This window comes from Onychostruthus taczanowskii, unplaced genomic scaffold (genome assembly GCF_017590055.1).
Source record: "Onychostruthus taczanowskii isolate IOZ18803 unplaced genomic scaffold, ASM1759005v1 scaffold72, whole genome shotgun sequence".
In the NCBI taxonomy this organism is placed as follows: domain Eukaryota; kingdom Metazoa; phylum Chordata; class Aves; order Passeriformes; family Passeridae; genus Onychostruthus; species Onychostruthus taczanowskii.
In genome coordinates, this window is record NW_024505008.1 from 1,137,999 (window position 1) to 1,152,391 (window position 14,393).

Genomic DNA, 14,393 nt, shown 5'->3' on the forward strand with positions numbered 1-14,393 from the left:
AGCAGAGCAATGCAAAGCAATTATTACAATGCTGTTCAGCTTCCCCTCGGGGCAACAGATCTATAAACCAAGTCAGAAGCTGTAGCAAAACTTCTTTTCATGAGGACACTCCAGACCAAAAGCTCTTTCACCTGGCAAGAGTGAAAACTGGAGGTTATAGTTGCCTCAGAGTCTTAACATTTACTATTTAGTATCAAGGGTAAATGTGGGGCAAACATTTTGTGTAGTCTGAAGCTCTGCACTGTCCAATTTTTTTTTTTTTTTTTGGATTCCCATGTCTCAACTATCTTTGCATTCTTTCTGAGTTGCTGACTTCCAGAGTAAAACATTTTCATCTTTTCTCACAAATGCACATTTTAAAAACATGACATTTCCTTTTCTGACATACAATCACACATTTTTTCTGCTGTATCACTTAACCTTGTACCATCTTGCAAGCTAAAAGAACATGCTAGGGTTTTTTTCACACATGAGTACAAGTGTGACAAGACTCATTGTGGGCACACTCAACAGGGGCAAAGGAAACCCTGGGGAGTCAAAACCCTAGAATCTTCCAGGACCTGAACAGGATTTTATGAGAGCATATACATTCATCTCAAAACATGAACCCCAGAAGTCCATTTGCATCTTTGCAATTTATTTAACTGACTTCTAACAATTGAAGCAATGTGGGGCCTTGACCATTACAGTATTGATAATATTCTTTTCTTTCTAACAAGTGCAGGAAGCAATTGTGGAGGAGCAGGAGAGCCGAAAAGAAGAAAATATTCATTTGACTCGATTCCTAAGGGTTCTTGCTAACTTCTTAGCCCTATGCACACTTGCTGGAAGTGGCTACCTCATCTTTTTTGTTGTCAGAAGATCCCAGCAATTTGCCTTGGAAGGTCTGGAGAACTACGGGTGGTGGGAAAGAAATGAAGTTCGTGCTATTTCTATAATAGATGTGGTTTGAAATTGTGTTCCTCTGCTTTGCATGTTGCCTTTCCCCCCCCCAGTAGTTTAAATACTCTGTGTGGGTGAAAAATGTCTAACATAAGAATTGCGTAGGTCTCTCTGCTTCCTACTTCACCAAATTTCTACTTTGCCTCTTTCAAATATCCCTCAGTATTTAGCTTTCATTTAAGGCCTTCACATTTCCTCCTCTGTGGTCTTAGATTGTTTTCCAGACACTCTGTGGATTCATGAGATCTCTTCAAGGAACCCACTCTCTTCTTGCTTTTCTCCTGTGTCTGGCCCAAGCAGAGTGATGGATCTGTGGGCACAGAGAAAGTTATTTGAGACCTCATGGATGCAACTCTGCAGTGTAGCAACAGGTTGAAATGGAAGCCTTCCAGTTCCACGTGCCCTGTCCAAGTGTCCCATGCAATTTTTTTGGTGCCTAATCTGTGCCTAATCCTTTCCTCAACAGGAGATGCACCCTACCTGATAGAGGTGTATAGTGAAGAGGGTGATTTTGTTTGCTACGACAGTGTGCATATGCACCTGAAGTCAGAGTGCTGTTTGAAAACCTGGGAAGGTTTTACTTTCTTAGCAAAAATGCTACTGTGTGTGTTGTAAAACTAGTTTGTTATTTCAAATTTATCTTCTGAGCTGGAGTGTAAAGTGCATACCTGACTTAAGTATGGCAAAAAGGTGTTAGCCTCACCAAGCTGATGAGATGGGTGATGATAGAACAAGGAAAATTAATTCAGAATTTTCAACACCAAAGGCTGACTGAGAAAGAGACATTAAAATATCAATCCACTTCTGGAATCCAGAGAAATAGGGCTCTTGAGAGTGGATTAAGTTACTTGTTGTCACATTTTAGTTTGATAGGAAAGGAAAAATTGTGTACAAAATGTTTTGATTTAAGGCAACACAAGTTCTGAGACAATAGAGCTTGGAGGAATTCAGCTTTCTCTCAGTTTAAAGGTGTGGTAACAGATTTGTACTAACAAGAACTGGGCTACCAAAGGCTGTTATATTAGTTTATGCTCTAATCTGGAAAGTAGGTAACATTTGTCTTTATGTTCATAGTTTTGCTTTTGTTTCTGTAATAAAAATATACTTCTAAGGTGACAGAACTAAGATTTGGAGCAGGTGTGTCTCTAAAGCAGAGTGGGTAAAACAATACTGACATTATTTGGTTAAAAATTTTTCCTATTGACAGGTAATTAACATATTTGTTGAGTACAAAACATTACCTTTGATTGGGTATTAATATTTAATTCCATAAATATATTTGGCTTCTGAGTGAAATTCCCACATTTTTCTTATTCTAGAAATCAAATTTTCTTATGTTTGCATCATTAATATATGAATTGAGGATTTGATCAGAAAAAAATCCCAACACCTAATGTAGAATTTTGAGTAAACAAAAGTGCAGCTCCTATGTGCAAGGAAGAAGCAAGATCTAAAAATTTACATTCTTCGTGAGAGTATTAAGCTGCTTTTGTAGAAAATTTCATTACACTAAAGTCATTAAGGAATTGAACACAGTTTATATGTGATGGAGAAATCCCAGGTAAATATATTTTTTGTCTTGTGTTCCTGAAGTTCACAGCATGATAAAGGAATGCTGATGACTTTGTGAAAAATATATTTTTCTCTCTGACTACCCTTCTCCCTCTTTAATGTTGTAAATTTTTTATCTCCCTCTCCGTATCAGCAGTTTCTAGTTCTGTCAGAACACAGTCCAGATAAAATTGTCTAGTGTGTCATGGAATGGGGAAATTAGTGGAAAGAGGTAGATTGGGCCTGTGTATGGATTTCATCAAGTTGTGATACTTAGAGTGGATTTTGGTTTTTATTAAATCTAATACCAAATAAAAAGTAGTAACGGAAATATATTTTTCACCCAAATCAGAATTAATAGAATAATTTGTCTCTAACTTCACTGTAAACTTTTTTCCCTATCTTCAGGTGAACACGGTTATGTCACTTTTAGGAATGTTCTGTCCAACTTTATTTGATGTAATCAGTTCTCTGGAAAATTACCACCCTCGAATAGCTCTAAGATGGCAGCTGGGAAGAATCTTTGCTCTTTTTCTTGGCAATCTCTACACTTTCATTATTGCCCTAATGGATGAAATCAACCTCAAGGCAAGATATTTTCTTCCTTTCACTATGTTTGACGGGTTGCTAGGCAACACTGAGGCACTCCGCTCAGTCACAGATATATCAGTGAAAGGCATTCTTTTATTTCTGTTCTGCAAATTACATTTACCTAAGCTAGCAATAGGTATCTTTGAATAGACAAGCTTGAGGGTTCATAACAAGCTCATGTTGATTTTTAACCCCTGATTCATTTCTTTACTTAGTTGGAAGAAGAAAAGATAGTCAAATATAACATGACAATATGGGAAGCCAGTCTGTACAATGGTACTATTCCAGAGAATTCAACTGCTCCTCCAATACAGGTGGATCCTGCTGATGTCCCCAGAGGACCATGTTGGGAAACAATGGTAGGACAGGTAATGTAGCTGCTTGGAGCTCAGATTTGAAAATAGGTCATACAATCGCTTACAGGATATTTCATCTAAATCCTCTTTATTGTGGCTAACAAGTGAGACAATGTGAGGAGAAGCAGGTGTGGGACTTTCTCTTGAACTAAAAGTTTTTCAAAGATTATTTTATTTTCTTTGAATCCTGTTGAATAGGAAATTCTTTCTTCTGTTAGTTGACAGAATTGAAAGTATTTATTTTTTCTCTCCTCTATCCTCTTAATTTGTTTTCATCTTCCTGATGCCATCTTTGCCTTGCTTGTCTACTAATTTTGGAAAAATAAAGGAGTAGCTCAAAAAGGACATGTATGTAAGACAGCTCTTACAGGAGTATGCTTTTCATAAGGCATCTCTGTCTTTAGCCAAGCAAAATAATGCCAAAGGAGAATAAAAGTTTGGTGGAAAATTTGCTCAAATATTTTATTGGATTCAGTTGAACATTCATTCTTATTGACCCACTAGTATAAAATGTGGTTTCCAAACAATTTTCTAACATATCCTTTCCCCCTATTTGATCCTACTTCATTATTGTTGATTTGTCCATGACAACAAATTCAATGTTGAAACAATTTTGCTGTTTCTCCATCACTCTGACAATCTGTCCTCCTGAATGAATAAAACTCTAGCAGGGACCATACAGGTGGAAAAATCAACCCCTCTCTTTTCATTGATGCTGAAAATAAGAAGCTAAGAACACCAAAAGCTCATAACTGAAATAATTTTACCCTTAATTTCATATAAGGGAGAGTAATAGCTTTCTGGGCTCTCGGGGTAAGGCCTGAGGTTTTAGTGAAACAAAAGAAGTCTAAAATAAAAGTAGAGGCATGAGCATTTGCATTTGGATTTTCTTCCTTCCTTTCCATATCCAGTGGATGTTGAAACTCCTTGAGAAACAAGCCATTCACTTTTTTTTTTTTAAATCTTCTCAAAGTCAAAGAGGTCAAAAGCAGTTTAAGAACTCTAGGAAATGAGGGGCAGTAGTTCTAGTTCTAGCATATTACAGAATCAGTGAATGTAGAAAGGTCTAGAGTTTTGTCCACGTTGAAGCAGGACAAGCATAATTACAGATCTAGTACGATATTTAATTATTATTGTGACTATTTATTGCTTAAAAGTATTCTTAAAAGAGAATATTGCTCTAACAGGAATTTGTGCGCCTGACAGTCTCCGACATGATGACAACATACATCACAATTTTAATCGGTGATTTTTTGAGAGCCGTCTTTGTTAGGTTTTTCAATTATTGCTGGTGCTGGGATTTGGAGTACGGATTTGTAAGTATCTGATTTCAAATGTCTTTGCTATCCATCACTTCACAATTTGGTAACAAAGTTCATTTTCTTTTCAATGCTACAGGGTTAACCTTTGGTTAGATATACCAAATTCAAAATCCCTGAGCTACATGGAGTTAGCTTTTCTTGCATTTTGCTTGTGTCTTATTATCTTTCTTCTTCTTTAGACTTTGGTAACTTTAGGACTTTAATTTATTTTATTTTGTAAGAACAAATTTTATTTTCTTTGTAAGAACACACATTTTAACCACATTTACTATTTCAAAATTTCACAGAATATAATCTCATTGATTGGATAGGGTCTTCAAGCACGTTGTTCTTGTGGAGAACAACATGAAAGATCCTGTTCTAGAAGTATTTATATATATATAAATATATTTATATATAAATATATATAAATATGTGTGTGTGTGTGTCTTTGTGTGTGTATGTAAGTATACATATATGTGCATGTATATGTGTATGTATGCATGCATACATATATATATTTATATGTGTCTATATATGTATATATCTGTATTTCATTACAGTTAGTTTAGCTGATGTAAAATTAGTAACATAAGCATAACATAAGCAGGCATAGAACTCTTCACTTGGGAGTTGAGACTTGCAGCCTCACACTGACCTGATCCAAGTTAAATTTGCCAGCTACTTATGCTTTCAGGGGTCTGACGCTGTTTTTCATATTTTAAGTAATAGTCATGATTGTCAAAGCTTATGAAGCTCCTGAAGCCTCTTTTGTACTTACTGTGAAGTACAGAAAAGGGCTATGCAATTTAAGACTATCAAGAGTACCTCTGCATAAGCAGTCATTATAGCTGTAATTTTCACCTTCTTTTGTCAAAATTTTATCTTCATACACATAACAATTTCTTGCATTGCTAAGAACTACATCTTGGGAAATCCAAGTTTTCCAGAGGAAGTGAAAGTTTTCATGTTTTCTGTTAAAAAACTCTTGTTTCTGGTGTAGCTGTCTCATTTTTACTTGCTGATTCCCATGAAATTTCAGCATTATTTTTATATTTTACCTTCTAAAAGGACTAGTGTGGGGATAGACTATCTGTTAGTCAGTTTGTGGTCAAACAGGTAATAACTATTGCAATATCAAAATCAAATGGAGGAGTTTGAATATAGCATGAGCAGAAAAATTGGCAACAACATACCTGCTTGTAGGGGATCCTGAAACCATTTTATAATTGACATTTTAATTTGGCAGTATATAGGAATGTCTGTAATGGGGTGGTCCATTGTAACCCCCAGGTCCAGTAAGCTGCCTGAAACAACAGGTGGAAGTGGAAGTTGAAACTGGAAATCACTGAATTTCTGGAAATAGCTAATTTGAAAACCTTCCTTAGGAAGTAGCTATACCTATGTCTCTGTGGTTAGTGGCCATGGATATATATCCATTAATTTTTAGCTTTTTACTACAAGAAAAATATTTTTGATGATCAAGATGTCCTTTGGTGAAGAATGCCAGAGATTAACATTCATGTTGTGTGGGAAGAACTTATTTGTATTTGTTTAAAATTTGGATTGCAAATTGTTTAATCTATTAGTGCTAGCACCTATGTTAGAAAAAGCAGTCATACATTATTTGTTTCTGTATGATCTTGTTAATATCTCCATGTTTCTTTTGATATTCTAACCTATACAGTGTAAGTAATTAATGATTTGAAAAATCAGAATGAAGGGTCAAATTATTAGTCCAGAAATAAAAGACTATTAAACTATTTTTGTGGTATTTATGCATCCACACTGGAAATAAAAATGTATGATACAGGGCTTTCTTCAGCAAAGATAATGAGACCCCATGAAGTTCTTAAAGTTCTGAATCTTAAAGGAAAAATTAGAATCAAACACTTTAATTAGAAATAAGATATTCATATTAAAAAACAGAAAATCATTGGCAACTTCTATCAGCGTTAAAAGGAAAACTAAAAGTACAATAGCTGGAATAGGAAAAAAAAAGGAAAAATAGTGCAAGAGTTCCATTGGGTGTTAAATCAATTAAATCACATTCATCACATGAAATTTCACTGCTGCTGCTGTACTGGAGGACAAAATATTTTGACAACCAAAGTACACTCCAATGGAAATTTTCTGAAATGTTGCTTTAAAATTTACCCAGTATCCAGAATGATTTTTAATTTTCTATTAGCATCTGCCTCTGAACAAATGTCAGAAAGATTTTCAGTAAAATGTTGCAAACTATATTAGAGACTACCTTGTAGCCTTGAGTTACATAATTTATTTCATGATTCCCTCATAAGATGCAACAAGAGGCCTTGTAACACGATGCCAGTGTACTGCTACTCCTCAAAGTGAGAGTTTTCTTCTACTCATTTAAAAACCCTTTGTGAAAACCTAATGAAAACATCTGTATCATTTCTTTCAGCCATCATATTCTGAGTTTGATATAAGTGGAAATGTGCTGGGACTGATCTTTAACCAAGGCATGATCTGGTAGGTGTAGAAAAGCATGTTGTATCTGCAGGATGGTGGGATTTATCTGTATCTGTGAAAGATTTTTCTGAAATCCTGATCATGTCCCATCTCTTTAATTTGATAGAAGTATATGCAATATATACCAAACTCTGGTATATGCTGCAATCAGTTGGAACAATTCAAAACTAGTTATGGACTGAAATTATTGCATCACATACATCAGGATTTTCCACTGAATTGATAAGACCAACCAGTAAAAATCTGCAGAGATTATATTTATGCTTTTGGTCACTGACTGCTTGTTGTAGTGTTTTGCTTTGAAATTTAGCCTTTCAGTGAATCTTACCATTCTTTTCCCATGCTCCTGTGCAAAAAGGCCTTTTTGCCTTAAAGCAAATGTATTTATATTTCTCTGTGCAGTCACATTCATGTGACTGCACAGATAAATATAAAAAACAATTAAAAAACTTTAAGACATTTAAAATATTTAAAAAACAATGTTACTGCTTCAGCATTATTTCTTAGATGCAGCGTAGGAAAGGTATATTTAATTCTATTTTTGGACTTCACATGCCTGGTAAAGAACACCAGCATGTAGAGTCCTCATGCAACACGCTCAGTCTTCCCCAGGAACTCATCTCTGCAAGCACTTGACTTCTCGATTCTTGCTGAGGCCTAATTTTATACATTTAATATGACTCGGCTGGTCAGGCTTTTTGTGTGGCAAAAGCCTTCCCTTCAGTAAAGCCCTTTATCTTTTCATTCAAGATACAGGAAAAGAGGAAGGGGATATATTAATATAATAAAGCCTGTCATTTTTCTGTAGGTCAGGAGGTCTTTCCAGCCCTAATGTAAATGTATTTCCTGTTTCCAAATAGAATGTCTGAGGCACTCGGAGACAAAGCAGCTTAGCTTGATCACCTTGACCTGATCACAAGGGCAAGGATTAAGGAAGAAGCAGGTTCCCAATCTCTTGTGTTCTGTACAATTTTGCCAGAAAAATTAATTTAGCTGCTCTTCAGTCAGCATGACATAAGAAACAAGGTGTGATGAAAATAAAAGTGTGCCAAATATTTTGGTGTCATAACCATGCAACCATATGTAATAAGGAAAAAACCATATCTAACAGAGTTAATAAACAGATTGTTGGCATAAAGCACTAAATTTCCCCAGCAACAGCAGCTAAAATAAATGCCGAGCAAAAATATCCTTCCAAAAAAAGTTTTTATTATCAATAAAAATAATAAATTATGAATGAAATTATTTTGTTTATACCTAGCTGTAGGAATTGGTAATAACTAGTTTTTTTTTTTTTTGAAAGGCTATCCTTTTATGACACAACACAAGCAAGATGCTACCTGGAAAAATTAAGAGTGAATAACATTTCACCAAGTCCTCATTTAATTGGCAAAGAAAGAGGACTTTGAAACAAAAAGTTCACACAGATAATTCTCTTCATGCACATTCAACCCTTTTAAAAAAAGAACAAAGACCTGTTAAAAAAAAACCATAAAGTTTGCTATATGAATTTCTGAGTGCACAGTGTGCAAAACACATTGACAGAGGGAATCTGTGGCATACTTGGAAAGACAGAAGATAGTGGTTATTTTATTTATTTCCTTCTCTTCTAGGATGGGATCTTTTTATGCTCCATGTCTCCCAGCAATCAACGTGTTCCGTCTCCACACATCGATGTACCTGCAGTGCTGGGCAGTGATGTGCTGCAATGTACCCCAAGAACGGGTCTTCAAGGCTTCCAGATCCAATAACTTCTACATGGCCATGCTGCTTTTCATCCTTTTTCTCTCCACACTGCCTGCTGTGTACACCATTGTTTCCATCCCACCATCTTTTGACTGTGGTCCTTTCAGGTTCTTGGCATTTTACCTCCATCTTTTACAATTGTTGCAATGAACTGTTTCCGCACATCACAGTGAATGAGGCAGTAATGAAAAAGTGCCTTTATAATAAGCATTAGTATCTGATATACTGAGTGTTTAATTGTGATGTATTTCTTATTGTGGATAATTCCTGAAGTGGGAATCCTGGAAAGCTGACTAATTCTTTAGGAAGTTTTATCTGAGGTGTAGAACAGAAAAACTTTTCCTTTTGTCAATTTCAATGAAAAAAATTATTACTGCTGCACTGAAGAAAAATTATTCTTATGGAGTAGAGCAGTGACCTGTTGTGTTTGAAAGAGATGACTTTTAGGAAATGTCTGTATGCCTTTTACAAAGGGCAGATCAGAATGCATGAGGGTGTGATAAATGCACTGTGGATCAGTCTTTGAATGCCTTGACTCCCTCCAGCTCACAGAATTTCATGTGTCTGTACAAACACTGTGAAGCTGAATTTGTTTCTGAAGTCTTCAAGTCCTCCATAGTGGTGGATCTTTTTCTAAACACTTAGGCCTTCCCTGCAAGCACATCTTGAATTCAAGGTAGTTTAGACTTTGACACACTTTATCCTTCTGTGCGCATTACCTGGAAAGTCTAGGAACATTTTAATCGTCTTTACCTGCCAGGTAACATGAGATACAATTATAATGGGTTGTATCACTTAACAACAGATAAGAAATTAAAAATTTTGAAAGTCTTTAGCCTTTGTTTTTGAACAAAATATTAACAAAGCAAGAGTGGGAGAACCATAAAAGAGGCATTCTGGTTGCAATGTTTAAATAATACATTACTGTTGTAAAATGATATCTGTGTGATCCCCAGTGCACTTATAAAGGAGCAGAAGTCTCACCATATTAAATTTGGTGAAAGGCAAAATAACAGAAATTGTCATTGCAATAGTCATAGGTACCAGAAAGAGAGACCCACATGATAAAAATTCTGATGACAGAAAATTGTTTGAATTTAGAGAAGAATTTACAACTAAACAAGTGATACAAATTAAGATTTTTTTGAGTCCTAGAAAAAGCATATTGAGGGAAATATTTGAGGTCAGATCTGAGTAGCAGCAGTCATTGAATGGGGTATTAGCTAAATGGTGAGATTACTGTTCAAAACGAGAAGGATAATTCTTGCCATATTTTCTCTGTCATGTGCAGAGATATGTTGTTCTTCATCAAAAAGTGAAACCTTCAATGTAACTTTTGATGGGGAGCACTTGAAAGTGATGAAGGATCTTTCAGCCTCAGTATAGGTAATGCTACAGTTGAACAGCCAGTGAATAAATACTGGTAGAATGTGCCTCTACATTCAAAAACCAAAATATTTTCCTGTTGGTAGCTCAGGGTCCCATCCTTTTTGAAATTTGTGAATCATTTGGGGTTTAGTTTTTTTTTTTTTTTTTTTTTTAATTTTAGTCCATTCATTAAAGCAACATACACAATTTAACAGACCTGCCAGGCGTAGGGAAGACAGGACAAAATTAGCAATAGTGCAGCAGAAAAAGTTTTATGTATGCTGAAGAGCATGAGGAGAGAAGAGGATGGAATTTCTCATCTACTGGAGTGGTGAGGCAAATAGAGAGAAAGAACAGAAGAATTCTACCTGGAAAATTTTTATATTAATTGAAAGGGTGTAAACATTAAGAATGAGTTAAGAGAAAGACCTATTTTAACAAATTCTTTACCAGACTGAAAAGCAGTGACAGGAAACTTCAATGACTGGACAATCATGTGGCAATTTGGTGACAATTCCTACACCTAAGCAAAACTACTAATTAGAATTGATACACAGAGACCCATTTTGTCAGTCTTGTCCAGGTTAAAAATGACAAACTTCTGTGCCCCAAGGCATAGAAAAGGCAAAATAAACAGAAAGGGATTTTCAGAACATCTGTTGATACACTTAAGAAGGAAAACAATCTAAAGAGAAAATAGCTTTGTAAATAAGCTGGAACAGTTACATATGAAGGTAACAAGATTGCTGCAAAACCAACAAAAATATCCTGAAGCACAGTCACTGACTTGTGCAGCACTGGTACACACCAAAGAGAGAAGAGAATTGGGTGGAAAAAAAATAATTGCAGGCAGACCACTTTTGCTTGTCAAACATAAAAAACAGAATTTGAATTTTTTCCCCCATGTCTTCATAGAGCACAAATAATGCTTTGTTTGTTGGTATGATGGTATGGAGTTCACAACTGATACACTGATTCACTGAGGAATAATTTGGGTGGTAACCTGGCAAAATTTATTAGCATACAACCAGAATTTTGGTGTCTTGGTTCCCCCTTAGAATACATAAATACTGCTTTAGACAATATTCCCTTCAGAGTGTAAAGTTTTAAATAACATTAACATACCATATATTATCCTTTTTCCAGGACTGTTATGGTGTGATTAGCTTATATATTCATAGTTGCCATAATACTTGTATGTGATGTTGTTAACTTTTCTATTTAATAGTGGGAAGACTAGAATGTTTGAAGTCATATCAGAAACTCTGGAGCATGACTTTCCTTCCTGGTTTGGGAAAGTATTTGGTTATGCCTCTAACCCTGGACTTATCCTACCCTTTATATTGCTGATGGTGTACGTACAGAATATTCACTCAATGCTTGCTGCATCTAAGGTCTGATAAGTTTCTTTCACTCTGAATCACCACTTCCTGAATATCTAAGAAATGCAGTGCTAATTGTGCAATGATGAGAGACTTGAACAATTAATGAGTCTTTTCTTTGAAAATACTTAATGTGCATTTGCAGAAAGGTAGCTATCTCTTTTTTATTCAATGGCTTTCTTTTTTGTTTAGCTATGCTTTTAAAAAATGTTGTTCCTGCCACAAAAGATAAAAAAACTATTAAAATGCAAAAGGCCCATAGGGAATTGTAATGCTATGACATTGATCATCTTGTCCAGTATGCAGAACAGCACATCATAAATCCTTAGCAAGCTCAACAGAAAAATGAACATCACGGAGCAGAGTTATTCTCAGTAACTTTCAGTGAATCTGCTCTTCAGTGCCTTAAATTGATAAAGGCTGTACTCTACATTATTGGGACAGGGGCATGAGACAGGGTTTTGGAGACTTTGTGAAACAAGGCTAGTAGAGGTTTTTGTGAGTAAACTCAGCAACTAGTAAAGAAAAATGGCCCTGGAATATTTGCTTTTGGAGATTGTATTAAGTCCTATTTTATCAAGGCATTTTAACCTTGCTTGATTGTGTTACTTTGTTGGGTATTTAGCATACTGCTGAACTAAAATTTAATTCTATATGAAGATATGCTGGAATTTAACTTTGCACTGCAGAAGTGCAAATAAATGTAGACATTACAGAACACAATAGAAATGACAAAAGGATTTTATATGAGCAATATGAAATATTGAGATGAAATTTTGCCAAGGTTCACTTAATGCCATATTATATTTTAAACTTTAGCTATAAAGGGTAAGGGCACTAAAAGTAAACAGAAGGAAAAAAAAGAAAGAGGAGAAATACAAGACAAAATCAGGCAAAGCAGAGGAAACAGCGTATGCTGATTATTTTTTACTGCTTATGTCAACTAAAGACTTCATAGCAGATATTTTCTTATTAAATCAGGATAGTGAAAACTCCTAATTTCATAAAGTTGTCACAATAGTAATTCCATATACTGAAAAATGAAAATATTATGTTTTTCTTAGTAGAAGAAGGAACTAATAACTATGAAAAAAAAAAAAGGAATGTTATTTTGGTTGTTTTCTTGACTGTATTTCAGATTGTTTACTCTATTTGTTCAGGAGCTTTCATAAATATGATTTATTAATTTTTAAAGGTATGTAATGAGAATTAACTTTTATAAGTTATTCTATAGAAGTAATTTCACAGTTAAGCACTACTGAATGAAGCATATTTCTTAAATACTATAAGATTGAATGTAGAATATTAATGGATAGAAAAATTTCTTTAATTTTACCCCTGAAATAACCATACTTTCTTCATAATGTAAGGAAGCACATTGTTCATTATAATTCAAAATATTAGTACTGGTTAAGAACAATAAATGAGAAAAAGATACAGACTTTATATTATCATGATGGTAATGGTTGATATAGGAGTGTTCTGAGTCTTTATATTTCAATCACTGTCTAACAAGAAACTATTATTTTTTAAATTTAGCCTGAGCATTTATTATCTCAACGCAACATCCAAATCCTACAAGGAAGCTAACTTGGAACTTAAAAAGAAGTTACAAAGTGTAAGAATAGAGAATTACTGATTTTTTGTATTTTACTAAATATTACAAATACTGTTTGGGTCACTGAAAAATGCCATCTCTCTCCTTATCACTAGCAAGCAGAAGAAAATAAAAGAAGAAATAAGCAAAAGGCACAAAAATCAAATGAACAAGAGGAGAATCCATTTGAGACAGACCCACCACCGGCAAAGCCCAAAGGAGACAAGCAAGATGAACCCACTCCAAACAATGGTAAGAATTGGTCTGAATATCTCATGATGAGTAATTAATGTATGTGTCATCCTAGACTTCCTCACTGGCTGGACTGCTTCTTCTGCTATAATCTCCTGAAACACCTTCACAATGCTGAATCACAAGTATTAGCCTAGTTCTTTCTTTGGCTTGTTTAAGAAATATTGCAACATTATTCCATACCTAGAAACACTAAAGTAAAAAGCTGCACTATATTGAATTGAAGGTCACAGCCCTGCTGAAAAATGCCTCATCTAAGTGCCAGAGATCCTTCTTATCTATCACACACCAGTCAAAGTCTACTTCTTCTACCTTTCTGCATATTTTGTCAACACAGGAAGTATTTGTCACCTGTGCCAGGTTCACCTGGAGAAGATGTAGTAAGAACACAATAAGGAACTCTTACCAGAAAGCCTGGCTGGGGCAGGTGAGTGTCAGCCTGTCCTGAGGGATTTTGCTGGTTGTTTCCTTTCCCTCATCATGTACACATACCCTACAGCCACTAAACTGCCTCAAGCTAGGAGGGAAATCCAGGTGAGAGATGATTGTCTTTAGGAAGAGCCATGTGTAATTACTGCCTTCATCACCATTGATAGACGATATCTAAGTGCATATTGGGAAATTGCCCACATATCCACATGGGAGCCTCGCAGAAAAAATGGATGGAAAATACAGCACAAAGGTCATGAAGGTGCATTAGCCCCATTCAGGTTTGGGCAGGGGAGGCCCAGACTTTCTACTGCACTCAAGGATCCTCAGGCCTGCTGGATTTCCCTGTCAGGGAGCTTCAGACTGGCATGATCATTTGTTA

The 14,393-nt window shown here is 35.4% G+C and overlaps 1 protein-coding gene across 1 annotated transcript in view; it reads left to right on the forward strand.

Moving 5' to 3' along the window:
• The window catches only part of TMC1 (transmembrane channel like 1), a 54,796-nt gene extending 41,321 nt beyond the window's left edge, over window positions 1-13,475 (forward strand). Inside the window, 9 exon segments of the mRNA XM_041422241.1 lie at window positions 725-919; window positions 2,902-3,081; window positions 3,300-3,452; window positions 4,628-4,756; window positions 7,170-7,237; window positions 8,851-9,090; window positions 11,580-11,705; window positions 13,273-13,349; window positions 13,447-13,475. Coding sequence (XP_041278175.1) covers window positions 725-919; window positions 2,902-3,081; window positions 3,300-3,452; window positions 4,628-4,756; window positions 7,170-7,237; window positions 8,851-9,090; window positions 11,580-11,705; window positions 13,273-13,349; window positions 13,447-13,475 — 1,197 coding nt within the window.
• Window positions 13,476-14,393: the final 918 nt, after the last annotated feature.